General features: G+C 27.9%; 1 protein-coding gene and 3 long non-coding RNA genes across 4 annotated transcripts; all 4 read left to right on the top strand.

Annotated features, from left to right (window-relative positions):
- Window positions 1–4,363: 4,363 nt before the first annotated feature.
- On the top strand, window positions 4,364–13,629 carry LOC135926470 (integrin beta-PS-like). The gene is made up of 10 exons (XM_065462361.1): window positions 4,364–4,542; window positions 4,598–4,695; window positions 4,744–4,854; window positions 4,916–4,997; window positions 5,062–5,193; window positions 6,642–6,871; window positions 7,185–7,358; window positions 7,423–7,608; window positions 13,057–13,185; window positions 13,402–13,629. Exons 1-10 carry the CDS (start codon window positions 4,458–4,460, stop codon window positions 13,537–13,539), a joined length of 1,365 nt encoding a protein of 454 aa, XP_065318433.1. The 5' UTR covers window positions 4,364–4,457; the 3' UTR covers window positions 13,540–13,629.
- Window positions 13,630–17,939: 4,310 nt separating this feature from the next.
- LOC135927435 (uncharacterized) lies at window positions 17,940–18,421 on the top strand. Its single transcript, XR_010572084.1, has 3 exons — window positions 17,940–18,066; window positions 18,107–18,314; window positions 18,365–18,421. It is a non-coding gene; the product is annotated as an uncharacterized LOC135927435 (long non-coding RNA).
- A 42-nt stretch (window positions 18,422–18,463) lies between these two features.
- Window positions 18,464–18,994, top strand: LOC135926509 (uncharacterized). Its single transcript, XR_010571901.1, has 3 exons — window positions 18,464–18,543; window positions 18,589–18,692; window positions 18,733–18,994. It is a non-coding gene; the product is annotated as an uncharacterized LOC135926509 (long non-coding RNA).
- LOC135926508 (uncharacterized) lies at window positions 18,993–20,996 on the top strand. The gene is made up of 5 exons (XR_010571900.1): window positions 18,993–19,047; window positions 19,093–19,173; window positions 19,748–20,463; window positions 20,503–20,756; window positions 20,802–20,996. It is a non-coding gene; the product is annotated as an uncharacterized LOC135926508 (long non-coding RNA).
- The last annotated feature ends 2,203 nt before the right edge of the window (window positions 20,997–23,199 follow it).

Raw genomic sequence — 23,199 nt, 5'->3', positions numbered from 1 at the left:
GATTTAATGTGATAATACATAAGGCAACTGCTTCAACACATATTATTTTTTTTCCCTCATAATTACTCAGAATTAAAACTACTTATAAAATAATTTTTAAGAAATTCCTTAAAAGATGATTTTGCTTAAGTAAAAATATTCATTTTCTCAGAATTTTTTACTATTTTATATTTAAGTGCATAAGCATGATTTTTTCGAGGTTATACAAATTAATCATTACTCTAATGTCTCTTGGTCAATTATTATCATGAACATATTACAATAAATAACAACTCATGTAGTCCACCATTAATAATTTATTAAACCACCCATTAAATATAATTATTAAAAACAATACACACAGTTATTGTATCATCGAGGCATACAGGATAAAAATGAAACGATCCAGTAGATGTTACCCCCCCCCCCCCTTTTATCAATTAGGATTATTAATCCTCAATATTTTTTTTCGATATTATGGTTAAACTTTTATTGGCTATAATTTGATTTATAAATATTTCGAGGTTTTTTTTAAAAAAAATGTAAATAAAAAATAGTGTAGATAGAAAAAAAAATTGATTGATGTCAAAATGTCTTCTCAAGATAATAGAGTTTAAAATAAACATTCATTTAGAAACTACCAGGCATATCCTTAAGGGTTTTTTACACTAATTGTTTGCTCTACTGATCTTTCGGTGTTTAATGGATCGGTTCTTGTCTTAAGACTTATAGACAGGTTGAATAAATCAAATAAGAACATCGTTACATCAAGGCGAGATCTGATAAGAATTCGCTACTTTCTAACCGGGGGGGGGGCAAATCATTAAATTTAAGCACTTTTGCTAGAATTTGCTAAATTTTTGAAATGAGCATCCATCATACATCAGGTATCCTTGGAGTAACGAATGAATGTTCAATTCAAATTCTATTTGATCCAACACCTTTTGATATTCTGTTAGACTGGCTATATAAACTATAATATTGTGTCAATGAAGACCTTAAAACAATTAACACCCTTAAGACTTTTTGTTGCAACGGACATCCGCTAACCCTAAAGTGATTTAAACAATGCCAGAGTATGATTGGCTCAAGGGCACATAGACCCTTTTCTGCACCAAGTTTTTTTTCTCGTCATGACACTGACGTCATCACTAACTAAATATATCCAATTTTTTTGCAAAAAATTTCAGAAACCATAGAGAATTTAAGAAGATTCAGTAAGGTAAAGAACTATCTCCACTCTGCTTCTTTCGATTCCAGTTTAATTAGGTCTAGAAATTTTAAAATAGGATCATCCATGGGAGGACACCAACGCCAGAAATTAAATATGGGGAAAATTTTTGAATTTATGTATAAATACATTTACTATCATTTTGTTTATAAAATATTTTAGAAAATTCATAATTTTCGGATCATGCCGTGCCACCTATTTCCGGCAGGGACATGCCAAATTTTTTTAAATCGGCGCGGAACTACGTGGGGCACTACGCGTCCCTATACGCCTAACCCCTCCCCCCCCCCCCCCCCCCCCCGCGACTACATTTCAGAATTTATAAAATAATGACAAATAATTTATTTTTAGATAATATTTATTTAAATAGATTACACATTATTATTTTTTTTCGATTTTTCACCAATTTGTGTTTTGCTTTAGGCGAAAAGAAGGGAAAGGACACTATTCTTCCAATCTAAATTATAATTTTCCGATGTCTTCGCTACGTCATTCGTGACGTCATGTCATCGTTACGTCATGTCATCGTTACGTCATGGTAATAAAAAAATGGTATTTAGTATCACAAGATAAATAATATTTAAGCCCTAAAACCTTCGTAAGAAAAGGCTATTCTAATTATCTATTATTACAAATGGGGTGTTAATCATTTTCAAAAAAAAAATTTAAGCGATAATAATTTTTTAAAAAAAAACCAAAATAAAGTTCTAACCCATTTTTCAAAATTGGGCTAAATTTTGAGAAAGAGGGATGCTTAACCATTTTTGCTTATAAACATTTTTGGCCTAAGGAGCACCAATAAGGGTGCCTAAGAGTAATAATAAGTGTCCATGAGCGCTACCTTTAGCTTCTGAAGCGTTCAAAGCATTTAGCCAGCGATGACCCCTGTAATAAAGTCTCAAGTAACACAGGCTCATTGCGTAATGATCTCGTATTTGAACAACCCGATGATTATAATCGTAGAGCAAACTGTATTCGAATTCATTTGATCCGCCATTAATAACTCATTAAACAAATTCGATGATAACATTCATCTTTAGTGTGTAATAGCACTGGTTAATTAAATTAAGAAAAACGTCTACTGAATATAAAAAAACATTTTTATTGATAAATTAGCTTGAATTGGTGTTGTGATTTATGAATATTTTGAAAGTACTACTTTGGGAAAAGGATCGGCAACCATTTAATTTACCATTACGTTTCATTGCCAAGTATCGAACACCCAAGATTCAAGATACTAATTTGACCCCGAAAAGTGCTAGTGAGCTAATTTTTGCCAGAAAATAATTGTAAGAATACAATATTGCATATATGTATGAAAACCTTAAAAAGAAATAAAGTTGGTATTGATAATTTAGGCTTTTAAAAAAATGTACAGTGTAGTTAAGAAGATGGAGAAAATTTATTAATTATTATTATATTTTTTTTGTCTTTAATACTTCTCGCGGCTAAATTAGATAATCTTGCTTTAGTTTATTTCTTGAAGAACTAAGCTCTTCAGTGGCTGTAGTACCAAGTAAAGTTAAAAATATGAAGCAGGCTGTGCCATCATTATAGAAACAACCAGGCCAAAGATGGATGTTCCAAATGTGATTAGCTCAACCAAATTAAGCATAGTTTTTAAAAAAGTTTATCGAAATAGAAAATGTTTAATACAGAATGATTTTTCTAAATCAGGGTTATAATTCTTCAATCAAATTTTAGTTCTAATTAAAGATAAAGAATTTTCTTAGAAAATCCCACTTGTAAGGGTATATTTCAATAAGTTTCATGCGGTCGAATCGTGTTTCCAGTTAATTAATAGTTGTAACAATATAATGCAATGTAATCATCAACCCTAAATTTTTAAAATCTTAATAAAGTTATTCAACCTTTATCTAGGCAAATTTGGGAATTCCTTTTTTAAAATCCAAATTCCATACTTTTAGCTATTTTTTCAGTTTTCGCTTTTAACCCTAAGAATATAACTCCTAAAAAAAAATTCTAAATGTTTCATTTTCTAGTTCTAAAATTTAGGTTAATGGGATTGCAAAAATGTTGAAACGGTGTTTGCTATTTTCCAATAGAATAACATGAGTTTTTTTTTTGTAGTGCTTTAAAATTGTTAATTCCAGAAATTAAAATCATTTATCTTCTTCTATATATAACGATTACTAAAGAATGTATATATATATATCATTCATTTGAATAGTTTCTTAGAAATTTCGAATTTCTCTAACGTTTACCATAGAGTCAGGTTATATAACAAGTACAACTAGGTATAATATTTTTTTAAATTTTAATAAGCAAACTGAACTATAAACGAAAACAAAGAATTATTTTATTATTTCTTCAGTTTGTATATATATCTTTAACAAATCAATATAAATACAACAATTAAAAAAATATAATTGAAAACAATTAATTATCAATTGCCTTTATTTTCAAGGTTAATTGATTCTAATACGCAGATTAAATAACATATATATTTTTCTAGGAGAGACCCCAGAGGTCCTTTATTTATCAAAAAATGAATTGGGTCCACCAGTCCACCCCCGCTGAGAGTATGCTTGCTACGCTTCTCCCATTAAAATAAAATTTATATGATGACAGCCTTCCTGCTGATCTTAAAAAATAATTTCCCTATTAAAAAAATATAATTAGCATTCTCTCAGAATTGATATCTAATATCCCTCCACAGGTCACTTGAGTGGATGACAAGTTGTCAATTATCTGATTTTTTTTTTTAAATAAAATTTTTTTTATATTAAAAATACTGACATGACTTGCTTCACTCATCTGAAGTCTTGCCTGTTTCTCATTACCTTTAGTATAGATTGACAGCAGATATTCGAGGATGTCGAACGGATGCGGCCTTCATATGCTCGCCTCTATGCCACCATTTATTTTAAAAAGTATTATCGCTACGCGATTCAGTCGCGATATCGTTTAGCGGATGAATTACGCGTCGCTTGAGCTGCCTATAAACGAAGCCACACTATCATAATTTTTTTTTTTTTAAAAACAACCTTACATTAATTTAAAAAAATTAAATAATTAATATTATTAACCATTTATAATGAAATTTATTTACGTTTTTTTATAAAAATATTTAAAAAAAATAAAATTAAATGAATATAATTATATAAAATATTTATTTGTTTACGCTATCTCCAAGAATATATATATTTTTTCTTAAAATTAAAGATACATTTCTAGTAACTCTAAAGGAACTTTCAATTATATTATATGGCTAAATATTTTTTGAATGTCTAACATTATGCTCATATTAACTTATTTATTCGTATGTTTTTATTATACACAAATATCCTTCAATTTTTTATTCTGTGAAGGTAAAAGTTATGCACACAATTACATTTTAATTATATATATATATATATATAATAGAAGTAGAATTATCTAAAACACAAAATCCCTGCACAGCTGGAAAAAGTTGTGGGGAGTGCATAAAAAGCCCCTATGAATGTGCTTGGTGCCAAATTGAAGTTGTTCTAATGCATTAAATATTTTTTAATTTATTTATATATATATAGGAATATGGTTTGGATGGCAAATCTAGATGTGATTTTTCGCGCAACCTAACGGAAAGGGGCTGCGAAATATCGAAAATAATAGATCCCAGCAATTATATACATATAATCATTGTAATTTCTTTTTCTTTTAAAAACTTAAATGAATCTATATTTTTTAAAAACGCATTTTTAGAACAAACCATTAGGCCATTACGGAACAATGGAAAATTTTGTTCAAATAGCTCCTCAAGCATTGAAAATTGGGATGAGACCAAGTAAATTGATTTTTTCCTTCCTCCAATTAAAGATTCGATATAAAAAAAAATTTATTTTATTTAGAAACTCAACTCACATTTAAAGTGAAATTCAGACGAGTTAAAGATTATCCTATGGATTTGTACTATTTGATGGATTTATCGAATCCTGTGGAAGATTATAAGAAACACCTGGCTCGATTAGGAGATCTGCTAAGTTTGTAATCGTAAAAATTTAAATTGCCGAATATAATAATATACCATCATTTCTCACTGCTAAAACCATATCTAACTAAGTGCTTCAAGATTTCAGCCAGAGAAATATTGCCGGAGACTTGAGATTTCGCTGATAGACGTGTCCAAAACCCTTGTGACATCTATGAGCAAAATCGTCGGGCTCACGTTATTTTCTTCTGGATAAAATATTGAGGAGTCAGCCGTTTTTAAAAACCGGTTCGAATAAATCGAGCCGATTAACAACACTACATCATCCTGACTAACAAAAATTTTTCTAAATACGTAGATTTTTTAAAAAAAACATTTTTTGGGTTTATTAATAGAAATTTCTATGTAAGATTACTATATAAATTACTTAATCATTATAAAATTCAAAAAAAAAAATGATATGTATTAAACACGATTGTAATTTTTTGCTTAAATGGATGCTTTATTATTCTTCTTTATTTCTAAAAAAACCCAAATCAAACCCGGAAAATTTAATAACCAGGGGTTCGATTGGGTTTAGTAGATTTTATATATTTAAAAAAATCATTATATACAGATATTATTTGTATATTTATAAATGCAAATATTAATAATTTAAAAATGAGAGTTATAAACGGATACAAATTCTTAAATATTATAGATATATTGCTCAGTGATAATGATAAGATTTGTGCAGAAAACCTTGTTAATTTATAGAATCGGATTAAAATAGTTTTGTTGATCGATGTCGATTTGAGCCCATTTTTAAAAACGGCTAACTCAACATTATAGCCAGGAAAATATTGCCTAAGCGTCGAGATTTGGTCAACAGATGTTCTTCCTCAGTGCCATCTATGAGCAGCAAAATCTCTAGGCTTCTGTAATATTTTCCTGGATAAAGTATCGAGTTAGCCCTTTAACAAAGAATAGTTTCGGTTGAAGTCATTGCATACAAGTGATCTTAGAAAAAAAATTGATACGACTTCAAGGAAGGCGGAAGAGGATACTAATATTTTGTATTTTTGGGGGTGTTTGCTAAGCTGCAGCACCTCTGATTTATAATATTCTATCTAAAATCTTATTTGCTGTTCCTTGTAACCCAAGTTAAATTATCCACATAAATTTTGTTTAATATAGGATTGTTAGCGTTGGAAGACCCTTTTTCCCACTCGATTGAGAACGAGTGAACGACTCTTAGAAGATATCGTGCTAATACGTCTAAAAATAAAAAATTTGAAATTTATACATTGAGTGTACTTTGATAATTTTTCCTATAAAATAAAATAAAGAATATTCCTAATCCCGTCAAAAATATTCCCCTGAACCAAACCCTGAAATTTTTTTTTATCGGTTTCGAACACCCTGAAGCCCCAATTATATCTGCTAAGTTTAATCAAAAATAACTATTTCGATTTTCTCCTATTGGGGAATTTTATAAATTCAAATATTTAAAAACTTTAGGGGAGAGCACGATAAATATAACCTCCGACTTCCGGGTTGGTTTTGGGTCTTTCGTGGACCGAGCAGTTATGCCCAACGCGAGCGTTGCGCCTGTAAAATGGGGCAATTCTTACAAGAATCACGTGAGCTTAACTAGAGATATTTATCGATTCGCTGACGAAATTAAAAAAACTCTCGTCTCCCGAAATTCGGATGCTCCTGAAGGTGGGGGTTCCGATGCTATTTTGCAGGTTCTACATTTTATTTATTATATCTTCAATACGATATATAGCGAAATCCTGCTTCGTTTTCTAGTTACCATTTTAGGGTTCGGTCGGCATAAATTAATTTTAAAAACATTTTCGGGGCTCTGAATCTGCTTCCGAGTTTTTTTTAAGATCAAAATCCGAATTTGACAGAGTCAGAAATGTCTTTCCAAGTCCGAATAACCCGAGTTCGATCGGATTATTCCGACCGATCAGGGTTTGATCGAATTGTTCTAGAAAACCGGAGTTCCATCGGATTTTAATATATCATTTATCCCACGAAAATAATTTTATTTAGGCTATTGCGTGTCGCGACGAAATAGGATGGAGATATAAAGCTCGAAAATTATTGATATTTTTAACGGACAGCTTTCATTTTGGGAGGGATGGAAATAGGGGTGGTATCGCTAAACCGAATGATGGTGAATGCCATTTAGACAGGAATGGCGATTATACACGAAGCACCGTACAGGTTTAATCTATATTATGTTAATTGATTTTTTTTATAGAAAAAAAAACATAACTTTTATAATTAGGATTATCCTTCTGTCAATCAAATTATTCGAAAGGTTAGGGAGAATAGCGTTAATATCATATTCGCAACTACGGGCGAACAATGGACGGCATATCAAAAGTTCAGCAAAATATTGGAAGGTTCGGCTGTATGTCAATTAACCAACGATTCGTCGAATATCGTTGAATTGATCAAAGACAATTACAATGTAAAATATTTATCTCTCTTTAATTAAATGGGCCCTGACAGTAGGGTAAATTACTGTCATTCAGCGGATCCTGGCTTACCCATAAGAGGTATCATCATCCATTTTTAATTAAATGGGCCCTGACAGTAGGGTAAATTTACTGCCAAACAGTGGATGCAAATTCGCTGCACTGGATACGCCATCTTTTGGGTGATGGAAGCCATTTAATTGTGTCTTTCCCCAGTAAAGGGCAAGATAAGACATTTACAATGTTAAAATGATTTAAAGTCACTTTATCACGCGACACTTTATCACGCGACACTTAATCATGCGACAATTTATCATGACGACACTTTATCACGACGACACTTTATCACGACGACACTTTATCACGACGACACTTTATCATGACGACACTTTATCACGACGACACTTTATCACGACGACACTTTATCACTCAGTCATTTGATAACGCGACACTTTATCACGCGACAATTTTATCATGATATACTTAAAACTTAATTTAATATATTTGAAAAAATTAAATTTTGATAATATCTCATTTTTTGACTTTTCGGTCTAAATTCCAATATTTAAAAAAATTTAAATTAATTTTTTATGTTAACGCGACACTTTATCATGATATACTTAAAACTTAATTTAATATATTTGAAAAAATAATTAAATTTTGATAATATCTCATTTTTAGACTTTTCCCGTCTAAATTCCAATATTTAAAAAAATTTAAATTAATTTTTTATGTTAACGCGACACTTTATCATGATATACTTAAAACTTAATTTAATATATTTGATTAAATTTTGATAATATCTCATTTTTTGACTTTTCCGTCTAAATTTCAATATTTAAAAAATTTAAATTAATTTTTTTTATTGAGAAACACTTATATTTTAATTTACATAAATATAATTTTTTTTAACTTAATTATCATCTTATATAGGGAAACAGGAGACAAGCAATAATTTTCTATTTATACTTTTTATTAATAAGTAACTATAAATCAATATATCACGAGTAAAAAATATAAATTATTTATAAAATATTTAATTGCACGAAATATGGGCAATAGCTTTTAAAAATATTAAAGAATCCGACAATCCGTAATTTGAAACACAAATCTGAATTCGTCTTTTTATATCTTCATATTTCTTTGATAAGTACGGTGTTGTTCCCATCACGACTTGAAGATATAGAGCTTTATGTTTCTGCATATCTTTTTGTATCCCATCTAAAAATTTCCATAGTGTTGGATGAGAACATTGGTATAGGGATTGAATTCCATAGTGCCACCCTTCAACACAATTTGTTGTTCGGGCGACACCTTCTAACGTGGAATTGTGTTTATTCCATAGTCTTAGGCGCTTCAAAGTTATTTCGTTGCCCTATAAATATATAAATTTATAATAAAAAAAATTTTTTTTACTGGGATTTCTACATCCTCGGATATAGGTCTTCTCAAAGTAGGAAATTAGCTCAGATGAGCCATTCAATTCACCAAATATTTCTGCCAAAGTATCAAATGAGTTTCCAACATCATCCTCTGGGACATATGCAAGAGCCGATAAACACCTACTATACAATCGAAAGTCGTCATTCGACTCATACATCTCTTTTAATCCCAAATCGTTTATTTTTTTATTAACGCTCTGTTTTAGATGAAAATAACATCCAAGGATATCTGCGAGTGGATACCCAGCTCTATACGCATTTATCGGTGCCTGTTCGAAATCCACCAATATTTTCCTCGGATGGGCCCCTGGTAGTAATTGTTTCAGCTCCTATAATAAAATTTAAATTACATCTCTTAAAATATATAATATGATTTCTTTTATCATCCTTGCATATGTATGCGCCGTTTTATTTGGTAATAAGCTATATATACCAACAGGAGTATATCATGATGAAAGTCAAAAAATGAGATATTATCAAAATTTAACTTTTCAAATATATAAAATTAAGTTTTAAGTATATCATGATGAAAGTCAAAAAATGAGATATTATCAAAATTTAACTTTTCAATTATAATAAATTAAGTTTTAAGTATATCATGATAAAATGTCGCGTGATAAAGTGTCGCGTTATCAAATGACTGAGTGATAAAATGTCGTCGTGATAAAGTGTCGTCATGATAAAGTGTCGTCGTGATAAAGTGTCGTCGTGATAAAGTGTCGTCGTGATAAAGTGTCGTCGTGATAAAGTGTCCCATGATAAAGTGTCGCATGATAAAGTGTCGTGTGATAAAATGTCGCTAGGCGGTTAAAATATAGTATTTGGCCTTTTTTTTAAAATTTAATTAATAATATTTCTATTTAATTTATTAAATTATGTCACAAAGGTATTTGATGAGTATAAAAAAAAAGAAGAATTTTAAGAAATTAGAAATATATGGTATAAAACAAAAATGTTAAGGGGAAATTTATTATAGGAGGTTGATAATAAATCTATTTTTAATGTTCCCGATTGGGATCACTTTTTTAAAAATAGGTCTAATTAGCCAATATAATAATGTCACAAAGGTATTTGATGAGTATAAAAAAAAAGAAGAATTTTAAGAAATTAGAAATATATGGTATAAAACAAAAATGTTAAGGGGAAATTTATTATAGGAGGTTGATAATAAATCTATTTTTAATGTTCCCGATTGGGATCACTTTTTTAAAAATAGGTCTAATTAGCCAATATAATATTACCCCCCCCCCCCCCAAACAGTGATGGGTTTACCCCCTCTGAAAATTTATCCACGCTTAACTCCTACCCTCCTGGAAATTTTGGCGCATAGGTGGAAGAAAGGTTGTGACATCTATATTTTCCAAATCTCGAAATTTACATAATATTATGTTGGGTTAAAATCGGCCGTTATTATAACTACACTACGTCCATTCTATAGGAATTTTATAACTTCGTATTCTCGATTTTAAGGTAATCCTTAGTTCTTTGTTCATTTTTTTGACGCTTTCTTCATAAATTATTAATTTTCTTCCTTGTATGGGACATCATAGACAATAGTTAAGAGTTAAATCGCAAAAAACTAAGAAACAACTTCTTAATTTGAGAAAGATAACCTTCCTAATAGATAAATTCACTATTTTTTTTTTTAATGCTAATATAATTTTTTTAGCATATTATTTCCATTTATTATATTCTTAAAATTTTTTTTTTTTCAATTTTATAACTTATTCTTAAAATCTGGGAAAAAAAACTTAATATTTTTGTAACGATACCTAAAAAAAAACAAACGTAGTTTTTAGAAACATATGTGTAAAGTCAGTTTTGTTGAATGAAGTATAATCATATTGGCTCGTGAATAAAAATTAATTAAACATTTTTTACGTATCTAATTATACTTTTAAATTATCCATTGTGTATATATATATATTTTTTAACCTTAAACAAAAATGTATGGACAATTCCCTTACATAATGGAAAATAATGAGAGAACTTTCTTTTCCTTTCAAGATTTTACACTTCCTTGCTCCATTCTTCAATTTATTCCTTGATATCTATTAGATATCCGGCAAAGCCCGGTCCGACCGAAAACCCCGTCGGCCACTGGTCAGGTTAGGGCAATTTTTTTTAGAATAAACCTATAATGACTGAGAAGTACACGTAATAAAAAGTTTTCTAGTTTGTAGACAATTTATACATATAAAAATCTGACAGGGGCAACGTTACGAATTTTCGTCAAAATTTTAATAGGCCAGCTTTTGGGCTTTAAAATTCCAATATTTGTACATTTTTATTTTATTTTTTGAAAATAAATTACAATAAGCTTATTTCTTAGTGTTTCAAGTCTGGTCCAGCTAAAATACTTAAAAATCTATAAATAATAACAGTGAAATTCACCAAAAAAATATAATTAAACAATTTATTCTATGATTTGATAATCCCAATTATCACCTGATGCGCAAACCACAATTTTTAAAACAAATTGTTATAAAATTGTGTGTTAGAAAATGAATAGAATAGATATATAGAAGCTAAAAAAAATATAAAAACCCTTGAATTGACATTGGAGAAGAAAAAAAAAAATTAGATATAGATAATATAAATGTGATGGCCGAAAAATTCGTACCCAGAAAAACAATGTAACGAATTACGTTGTGGTTGAGTGTGGCAACTTGTGCCAAAATTTTAAATTTGATAGAGAGATTTGTGGATCTCTAATAATTTCATCATAATATTCCCACTATCTCTTCTATTTCCTCTATTACGCTTCTCCCCCTTACCACATATTCCCAAACCATCCTTAGCTTATTCACTATCAAATATAAGATCTTTGGATTCATAATTTTTCTCATATATAGATTATAGAGATGTAAATAAATAACATTTAAAAAAAACAAATTTTTTATTGAATACATAATAATTTTTTTTTTCTTTCTCGTCGCCATTATACAACATTGCAAAATGTTCCCTTCGAGAAAAAAAAAATAAATTTTAAGGTAATTTGAGTTTATAAAATGAGGCTAAATAATTATGCGAAAAAAAATTTCATAGATCCGGAAATAATTTTTTGTATTTAAATTTTACTAAAACACTACGAGATTAGCCCAAACACCTTATCCTAACCCTATCCTAACTCTATTACACTGATAAATTTTTTAAAATATTTTATACTTTTTCTTCTCAAGATTGATTCTCTAGTAAAAAGTAAATTTTTGTGCCAACAAGCCCCGAGCCCCAAACCCCAATGATTAAATTAATAACGAAAGGATCAATTTTAAATTTAATTTAGGTTAGCGTAAACATAATTTGATTTGATTTGAGCCGACTAACCCTGATTCTACAAGCCCCTAGTTACAAATATAATTAATACCCTTTTAAAAAAAAATATATATTTATGCATGATAATAATGATTATGAACCTTTCTGAAATTCAAAACAGAGGGGGTTTTCAATTTCGCACAATGTCAAATTTAATTATTATTTAAACCTCTTCATATTTTAATGCCACCTAAATATTGTGGTGTAAAAAATATTTTGATTTTTACCCTAAAAAATACACAATTTATCATTAAAATTTTTTTTTTAAATAGCTGAGGGGTATAAAATATTTTTTTTTACCTCAAATATACATATAATATAATGCTATTACATAATTAAATTTGAATTTCTAAAAACATGTTTGGTTTTTTTAAAATGAAATCCGTTGAACCAACGAGCCCCTAGCACCGACTAGCCCCTGGTCTCCCCTATAAGATATTTTTCGATTCAAATATACATATCACACAAATGCAATAACATATGTTATATCCGAATTTCTAAACATGTCTAGTTTTTTTAAAGAGAATCCGCTGAACCGACAATCCCCTCGCGCCGATTAGCTCATGGTCTTCCCTATATATTTGAGATTTTCGTCTAATTCAAATATAATATAAAATGTAATGTAACAGTGAAAAGAACGAAAAAAATATGTTTGCATCTTAAATTTTAATTTTTTAAAATCAGAAAATAACATCAAAAGTCGAGTTGCTAGATAATGCCTTGCCCAATATTACGATTTCGTACGAATCTTCTTGTCTTGAAACGAAATCGAGAAAAACGAAATTGTGTGAAGGGTTAAAAGTTGGTGATACGGTAAGGTATTTTACTTAGAAAAAATGGCGAATAATTTCACATTTTTAGACACTTTTACACATTTATAAAAATTAAATATTTTTTTTAAAAAATTAGCACTTTGAAAATGACGTTAAACATGATTTTTTATTTTTCTTTTTATACGCGAAATTTATAATTAAAAAAAAAATCATTTTGATTTATGCCAAAAAAAACAATGTAAACAATTAATACAAGGTAACATTTGACGTGACTATCAACATGGAATCGTGCTTGAAGGATAACGTATTCCACTTGAAGATCAATCCCGTAGGTATGAACGAAGTGATAAACATCAAACTAGAAAGCATTTGCCATTGTGCCATTTTTCCATAAACCGTGTTTAAATACATTTATTCAAATATGTATATATATATGTATAGATTTAGTGTTTACAAATAACATTCATATTAGGAATTTATTCTATTCGAGAAGTTTTAATTTGAATTACGAAAAAAAAAAATAAATAAAAAAAAAAATAAATAAAAAAAATAATAATAAATAAAAAATTCTTCTACGCAAAATTAATCGGTAAATATTTGTTAAAATCATTAATACCAATAATTATTTTGTTAAATTTTAGAATTGCATGCAAATATTCGTAGTTAAATTTTTTTTGAAATTCATAGCAACTCTACAGTCAAATATTTATTTTCATTTTTTCTGGCATTATAATTAGCGATTTCTATATAACAAAATATTTTGATAGTTATACTTCTTGTTTTTCAAGTTTTCCCTAAGACCAAATTTAAAACGAATATTTTTATAAATTATAAATTAGTAAGGATAATGGCAATCAGAAGGGAGATGAAATTAATAGCTCTTCTAATACTGTGTGTGTGTGAGTATATCTATTATATAGACCCTAAATATGATTAACCTAATATGAAAACATAATTAGCAAATTTCTAATATTATTATTTCTTTTATAAAAAACATGGTATATTATGTTTATTAATAATGCAATAAAATGGGCTTGATAAACATTTTTACAACTTGGATGCTTCTTAATATTGTGAGCTTGAACCTGGCATGACATCTATCGTAAAAAATGAATAAAAATCTCATTCCCCGTCATTTTTGACGGGCTGTCTACTAGTGTTTATTAATAATGCAATAAAATGCTTCAATTTTTTTTTTAAATTTGTGATTACACAACTTAAATCGAAGAGACAATTTGTATTGAATTTGTTTGTGAAGATATATTTTCGGAGTTTTGTCAGTATTTATTTCCTGGGGTAAAATAAACTCGTTAATTGAGTTCCTTGTCAAATTCTGGCTAAACTTTTATCACCGAAACATTATTTCCTCGAAACTTTTAACCTTGCGCTATTTTGAGCGAATTCACATATCTTTTATCGCCAAATCAATAAATCTCGAAAAATTTTATAGCCTTCGTCGAGCGATGAAAATCAAAGTAAGAAAGTTGGGGAGGGGGGAGGATATTGAGATGATAATTGGTTGTGGATAATAAGGGAATCTTATGGGGAGTGGTTATAATTTCAGGCAATTACGGAGCTTTATTCAGGTGGAGAAGGATGTGACATAGATAAAATCATCCGAACCCTAAAAATTAACACAATTATAAACTGGAATACAAATGATTTTATTTATAAAATATTCCTAATTCTCCGTCAGAAACAATTACTGATTTACATTATTTTTACGTTTTGTGTCCATAAATTTTTTAAGTTGACTTGATCCCAGTTTTCCACCCTGTAGAGCTTCCTATATCTAATATCTAAATATACTATCATCTCTATAAAATATTTAAAAAAAGTAAAAAAAAAACTATTTGAATTAAATCAGCTGGTCTTAGGATATTATAATTGAATCGTTAAATTTTGATAGGCATTCTTTGTTATAAGTTTTAAAAAAAAACATCCTCTTTTGGATTATCTGTTATTGCTCGTAACTTTTTTCCTATTGGTCGGAATAATTTTAGGGCTTGAGGTTCAGGTAAGGCTGCATTCATGATGGTGACGGATACGTTTTTTACATCCGTTCAGTCAAATGTCAATCTCATTAAAAATGATATCAATGTTCAAGTGCGTCCATTCCGATACCATCCATCTTAAAAACGGATCAGACAAAGTTTAAAGATCGTTTAAAACGATATATAACATTTACTAACAATATTTTAAACCCAACATTGTAGACGCAAAGAAAATAAATTTAATGAATTTAATCGATATTTTAAGAGAATGTAAATATATATAAGTGATAAAAATTGAGGATGATTATAAAGACTCAAACAAGAAAGCACTATTTTGAATCTAGGTTTTGCAGTTTGGCCAAACCAGGTATTAAAACTTCATAAATATATCATTATAATACCTGATAACTATTGTTGATTATTCAGGTGCTCCCATTTATAATATATCGTAATGATTTAAATAGGTGAGAATAGTCATGTAGAAATTTGTGAATCAATTTTAATACCATATTATCATATTTTACTATTCCATTTGTCTCCTCTTTTTCTATCTTTTAGTCCTTGGTAAAAATAATAGGATTTTTTTTTATATTTTAAGATTATAGTTTGTGGATAGGTTGTAATAAAAATCACCCTAAAAAATGTTATCTGATATTGTATTAATATTATATTATCTCATGTAGATATTTAGATTCAAAGTAAATTAAGCTTAAATTTTTTTCTGAAATTTGGTTTTTACAATGATAATCAATATCTTGCAATAATCATTTATATTTAATTTTTTAATTAAATTGAACACTTTCAATAATTGAGCAAACGATATGATAATTTATTTACTTCTATTTTATATATTTTTTTTGTGATGATTTAAAGGCAAGATGGAATAATCTTAGACATTATGAGAATAAAGAATATAAAAAAGACAATGGATAATCCCTGTAGTTCAGCAGAGCCACTTTATATACCTGCATGGCCATATTATCAATCTTTTATCTTTTTAAACAAAACATTAACACCCTGTGGACATAAATCCAATATCACCATATTAAATTCAATTTCATTATGAGATATAACTTTAGATGAAAATATAGGTATAAGGTAAAAATATATCTATAACCACAAATAAAAAAAGGAAAAAGTAATTTTAAAAGAAATATTAACTATTGAGGAAATAATAATAACTATTGAGGAAAAAATAAGAAAAAGGTATCATCTTTTGCTAAGATGAATTATCATCTTTTCCCTCGGACCATATAGATAAAGTCAAAATGAATATTGTACAAATTATTTTTTTGTATGAAAGTCAATTAAAAAAATGATCATTTATTTTTTTATATTCACATTTATAAATATAAATTTTATATTACAAAACATTGAATAAACAAATATAAGTTTAAAATATTATTTTGCCATGACAAAATTGTAATATTATATTTAAATAATTAGAAAACGAATTTCTAATGTTTTTATTCTAATCAGTTGTATTTTTGATACTTTGTTGGTTCCATAAAGGAAGATCTGAATCCCCAAGTTCAAAAATGGTTATATTTACTTTTTCATTGGTTACGATGATATTGTTATATTATAGATATTAATAAATTAATAAATTATATATTTTGGTTAATAAATAGTATATGTTTATAATGTAATGCACATTCATTTAATTAATAACTTATTCAAATTATATTTTTATTTAGTTTTACCTTTTATTTTTATAACTTAACCTTTTTAATATTATATTCTAATTTTAGTTTGTAAAAAATATATAAATAGTAGATTGAAAAAAGACTCCACCAACACTTTGGCTCCCATAGCTGGTAAAACATCTATAGCCATAAATTTCCTAATATGAATAAATAATTATCTTTTGCTAGATTTAAATAAAATTACAACCTCCACAGTTTGGAAAGTTCCACATCTCATTAAAACCTGAGAACCTCCTCAAACATCTCCAAGGTTGGACCTTCATATGAATTGGTTGCTCCCATAAAGCTTTGGTTGTTTCTACTATTATTTGCTTTATAGTTGATACCCATAGTTTATAATAATAATATGACAAGCATAATCCCCAAATACAAGATATCTAGATTAAATAAAGTACTAAGAATATGCATAAAAATGTATTTTAATAGTAATAAGATTATAATGTGTCAGATAAAAATAATAACTCATTAGTGTTACAACTTATATTAGTTAAATATAAGGGTTCTTAATATTATTTATAAAATTTAAAATTATTTTAATATATATATATGATAAGGTAATTTTGTGAAATAAGTAAATATTTTTAATAAATTTATAAATATTTATAGATATAACCAAGTTATAAAAAAGATATGAATATTTTACCTCAGAGTAATCATTAACTTGAAGTAAATTCTTGATAAAATTTGTTTTCTTTTTTATAAATTTAACTTTATAAGATCCTATATGTAATAGAAGTTTTCCTATTTTTAATAGTAAAATTATGAAAATACTATATTTAAAAATATACTCACTTTTTTCATACGCTTATAATTATAGAGCTTTACATCATTTTTAAGTAATTTTGGTAGCAAAGTAAAATGCGTTCCTCCTTTCTTCTTTTTGAATTAACTATATATTTTTTTTTTTTGAAATAATAGATCAGATATAATATATAATTTAACTAAATAATATTTGTTCATTTTAAAAAAATAATAATGTCTAATCTGTTTTAAGCTGAAACTTTAAAAAAATCACTATAAAAGCCTTATCGGACGCCGTCAAATCATATGTTTTGACGTAAAATCATATCCGTCTCCACTATGAATAATAGCGAGAGTAGTTGCGAAAAATCTGAATATTCACAATAAATTCTCAAAAATGGCCGCCTTATATTTGATATGATTCCAACTGTAGCTGATAACATTAAATATTATCTTAAATACATACAACTTGAAATAAAAGTAACAAACAATTTTATATATTTATTATTTTTGTTTTCAGCAAACACAGAAGAAGAAGGACTATATATGCTACAAAGGGCATGAATATTTGACCCATAAAAGTGGAAAAAAGGCCGTTTACCTTACTTGTCGCAAAAAATGTGGTGGTAGAGCCAAATTAATGATTGGCCTCGATTTAATTATCACCACTCAACATTCTTTAGAATGTCAAAACTTAGTAGCTGCTCAAACTTCTAATGCTAATCATGGTAATGATTTTTAATATTATTTTACCATTGAATCAATGTTTTAACATTAGCCCCTCAAACTTCTATTTCTGATGCCATAACTCATCAAAATATTATTTCAAATCAAGGTATTTATGATATTTGTATTTTAACATTAACTTATAATTATTAGCCCCACAAATTATTTTGTCATCCCCTCAAACTTCAAATTTTGATGCCATAGACCATCAAAATATTATTTCAAATCAAGGTATTTATGATATTTGAATTTTTAACATTAACTTATAATTATTAGCCCCTCAAATTACAGATTTGTCATCCCCTCAAACTTCTAGTTCTGGCCATATATTAGCAGATAACCTTAAAAATTATCTTAAATACATACAACTTGAAATAAAAGTAACAAACCATTTTATGTATTTATTATTTTTGTTTTCAGCAAACACAGAAGAAGAAGGACTATATATGCTACCAAGGGCATGAATATTTGACCCATACAAGTGGGAAAAAGGCTGTTTACCTTACTTGTCGCAAAAGATGTGGTGGTAGAGCCAAATTAATTATTGGCCTTGATTTAATTATCACTACTCAACATTCTTTAGACTGTCAAAACTTAGTAGCTGCTCAAACTTCTAATGCTAATCATGGTAATGATTTTTATAATATTATTTTACCATTGATTAATGTTTTAACATTAGTCCCTCAAACCTCTACTCCTGATGCCATAACTCAAGAAAATTAATTTCAAATCAAGGTATTTATGATATTTGTAATTTTAACATTAACTTATAATTATTAGCCTCATGAATTACAAATTTGTCATCTCCTCTAACTTATAGTTATGATACCATTGCCCATCAAAATATTATTTCAAATCAAGGTATTTATGATATTTGTATTTTTAACATTAACTTTTACTTATTAGCCTGACAAATTACAAATTTGTCATTAGCCCCTCTAACTTCTTGTTTTGCCATAGCCTATCAAACTTTTATTTAAATCAAAGTAATTTAGGTGCTTTTCAAGTTATTAATTTAAATATTGGCATTGAAAGTATCTAATACACAAATTGTCAATTTCTAAAATATATTTATAGGTAATAGTGATCTCCCTTTATAAGTAGACCACGTGTTAATAGATTTACATAAAAATATTAGTGGTAAAATTATGTTTATAAAAGACTATTTTTTTTTATTTTTTTTGAAAACAAATTAAATACAGAATGTCACATAATATAATAACCCTAGATGCTTAATATAGCATAGCTATTTTTTAATTATTTTTGGGTAAGACCCTGGAATAATTAAACAATATTAACACATCTCTTTAAAGAATAATTATTTATTTGTTTTAAGTATCTAGTTCTGTCTTATCCTTTCATAAATATTAGAGCTCCTTATTAATGTATGATTCTTATATTTATTAATATCCTCGGTTTATAAAATCTCAAAAAGGAAAACTGCTTCATGGCAGAATACATTGTCGATGTAGAAAAGTTGTCTGCAGGGTTTATGCAAATTTGATGCATTGTATATATAACCTCCGGTTTGCATGAACATCAAAATGAAGTCGGTCTGTCTGAAAAGCTGAGAACTCACCAGGTTCTAGATGATATTGTTACCGAAAATCCTCTAGAAACTAGGCACAATATATAGGAAAAGCTTTAAATAAAAGAATTTGGAAACGCCAAACATAAATATGTAACTGGAGGCGATGCCCTCACCATATATTTCAATAAAAAGTAAAATAGATCTATTATCACAAAAAAGTTGGCCCTCTTTAGAGTCCGTCAATGAAATAGTTCTATTGCCCAAATATATCACCAAAAATAGCGGTGATATATTTTTAATTAATGATGATAATAATAGATTGGTATTTGGTACATGTGACATACTGAAGCTCATTAAAACATATATGGATGGAACATTTTATGTTGTGCCACGACTTTACTATCAATTATATACCATTCATGTCTCATATCATCATACTATGATACCTATCGCTTATGCACTCCTTCCTGATAAGCCACATGTATAGAATTATTTAGAAAAAATTCTAAGATACTGTTCAGAAAATAATATAATATTTTATCCTAGATACGTGCAGACTGATTATGAGGCTGCTGCAATATCAGCTCTAAGATTTGTTTTTCCTACAATGTTCATTAAAGGTTAATTTATTACGTATATTTTTATATAAATTTTTATAGGCCTTTTCTTCCACTTTTCCCAAGTCATATGGCGGAAATGTCAGGCTTTATGGTTAACAATAGTATATAGAGACAATTCCACTCTTCACAAAGTAATTCAGACGTATGACTACTTTGCCCTTTTGCATTGAGGAAGATATCTCCGAAGTTAGGGCATAGTTTCTTGCCATGTCACTTGAAAATCTTTTGCTAATAAATTTTATGCAATATGGATCTGACATTGCTTTCCATTAATGCCTGGGTATATTAAAAAAGTAATATATATATATATATATATACAATATAAATTTATAATTTAGATATCAATTAATGGTTCCTAGGATGAATAATCATTTAGAAGGATATCATCATAGTATCAAACGAAAAACACTATGTGCACATCCGAACATATATTCCTTAATCAAAATTTTAAAAAGATCTCAACATGCTTCTGAGCCTAAATTAATTCAAATTAATAGCGGGTTGAATGTTAATGGAAAAAAATCGGAAATATAATCGACTAAATATTTTAATACATAATCTATCTTCGCTTTGTGAGCGAAAAATTGTATTTTTTATATATTATATTTTGATGTTTATAAAAGAAAATTTTAATAAAATTTGGAATATTAAGAAATGATTTATAGCAAAGAATTTAGATATTTTTATAAGCGATTCTAATTCTAAAAATCAGGTGATTTTGGCCAACTTGTTTGGCTTTGGATAACGTTTATAAAATTATTGGGTTTTCGCTTATTTTCTGTAAATTTTGATATGCTAATGACAATTAGTTTAATTTTTTTTTGTATCATTTCAAAACATCCACATCTGTCTATAATTATTTTTTGCAAAATATAATCTATTTTTTATAAGCTTTATAGAATAATTTTCGAATCGAATCGAATAACGATTTTATTATTCATACGAATACGAATAGCACAAATACTCGATTCGTTTTTTGTAGGCCTAGGCAAAACGTTGTAATTATTTATCAACATTCGTTTAATTGCTCGCTATTAGGTTTAGTTAACGGATATTTGCATAATTGCCATTTTGCAAGGAAGAACATGTTCCTTTGATTTATACATATTTAATGATATTTTTATATTTAATTTTAAATATAATTTATATATATTTTTTGATAAGGAGAAACATTACTGTTTACTTAGTTTTCATTTTTTCTAATAAATGATGATTTGCTCCTTATCAGCCGAAAACAAATACCGCCTATCTCCTAACCCTAAATTATTTTTTACTCACTATCCTTAAAGGTTATATGATAACATTAACTCCCCCCTCCATCCGGTATGAAGCTATTGCTTCTTATTAGTATTATCCTTTATTAAATATCAATTTTAATATATAAATATTTATAATTAATCTTAAATGGTACCCCCCCCCCCCCCCTGCCCTTTTCCCCCCAACCCTAATATGATAAAGAAATTAAATTGTAATATAATAACACTAGTATATAAAAATTATAGTTATAATTTATAAAAGATGTATGTGTAAGTTTATAATTTAAAGCAATTTATTTGTTAAAATACTTTAATAATATTCAGATAAAAAATATGCGTAATATTATTATTACAAGTTACCTTAAATATAATAAAAATGCCCTTTACTCTCAATTATATAACTTAACAACCCAAAATAATTCTTTCTAATAATATTAAATAAATACCATTGACCATTAACGACGATCCATATTTAACATAATTATCTTTATTTCCAATAAAACCACAACAATCTAACATAAAATATGTAGAAAAATATAACATAATATAATTATCCAATTCTTCATTTCTCAAAGGTCCACAGCTGACATCCAAAGGTCCACAGCTGACATCTAATCCAATATCTCTTAATCTCCAACTACGGGGTTTTCCGAACAATGAAACACACTTCTTCCCCCAAGGAAAACTTAATTTTCCTGTCAGAAAATAACTGAAATTTGATGTATTATATTAAATTTATTTCTTCTTTTTTTCAACAGTTACAACAATTATAATTATATAATAATAGTATTAAGCCTTTTTAATACCTTACTATTTAGAGGTAGAACCGAGGTTCATGTGTATCACAGGTTTATAAAACCACGAGAGTAACTAATAAGTTATGTAGATGGCTATATTTAGGTTTTAGGTTTTTTGCAGCTGGCAGAAAATGATCTAAGCAGGTATCCCAAGTAAGTAGGGTATTTCTATTTCGAGGGATTAAGACCTTCTCATCAGGTCTTGTTTGATTATATTCAAACAACTGAGCATTAAAAAGGTGAAATCATATCTATTATTTATAAACTAATGTATTATGTAAGAAAGTCAAGTAATAATAGGTGAATCGCTAAAAATTATTAAACTTTTTACTTTTTTGTATAATAGTTAAATGTGCCTCATCTCATAACAATGTATTCCTCATAAAAGTCAATAAATATATTTGTCATGGTAGGCTTTCAAATATATGCCCTGCCTCTAATATTTTCCTTATTAATATGACTAACCTTTTGCCTCCTTCATTTTTTTTTTTGCATTTAATAATATAATAACACCGATATGAATTCAATTTTATCTACAATTTCAAGTTCAAAAAGTGACGTTTCCAATATGGAACGGAACCAAATTCACAATTCCAAGTCAAAATATCAAAATAATATCACTTCAATTACTATTGTTCAGGCACAGGAATGGGTAAATATATTTACGAATTAATGTCTTCCAT

Source organism: Gordionus sp. m RMFG-2023, chromosome 3 (genome assembly GCF_954871325.1).
Source record: "Gordionus sp. m RMFG-2023 chromosome 3, tfGorSpeb1-WG-v2, whole genome shotgun sequence".
In the NCBI taxonomy this organism is placed as follows: domain Eukaryota; kingdom Metazoa; phylum Nematomorpha; class Gordioida; order Chordodea; family Parachordodidae; genus Gordionus; species Gordionus sp. m RMFG-2023.
Note: the sequence above shows the minus strand (reverse complement) of the source record. Positions and strands in the feature narration are given on the sequence as shown.

Excerpts from the sequence above, each read along its gene's own strand:
- LOC135926470 (XM_065462361.1), top strand. The coding sequence starts at position 4,458 with ATGTCTAACATTATGCTCATATTAACTTATTTATTCGTATGTTTTTAT. Across the intron at positions 4,855-4,915 it reads ATTATATACATATAATCATT|AACAAACCATTAGGCCATTA; the intron begins GTAATTTCTTTT and ends ACGCATTTTTAG. Across the intron at positions 7,359-7,422 it reads ATACACGAAGCACCGTACAG|GATTATCCTTCTGTCAATCA; the intron begins GTTTAATCTATA and ends TTTTATAATTAG.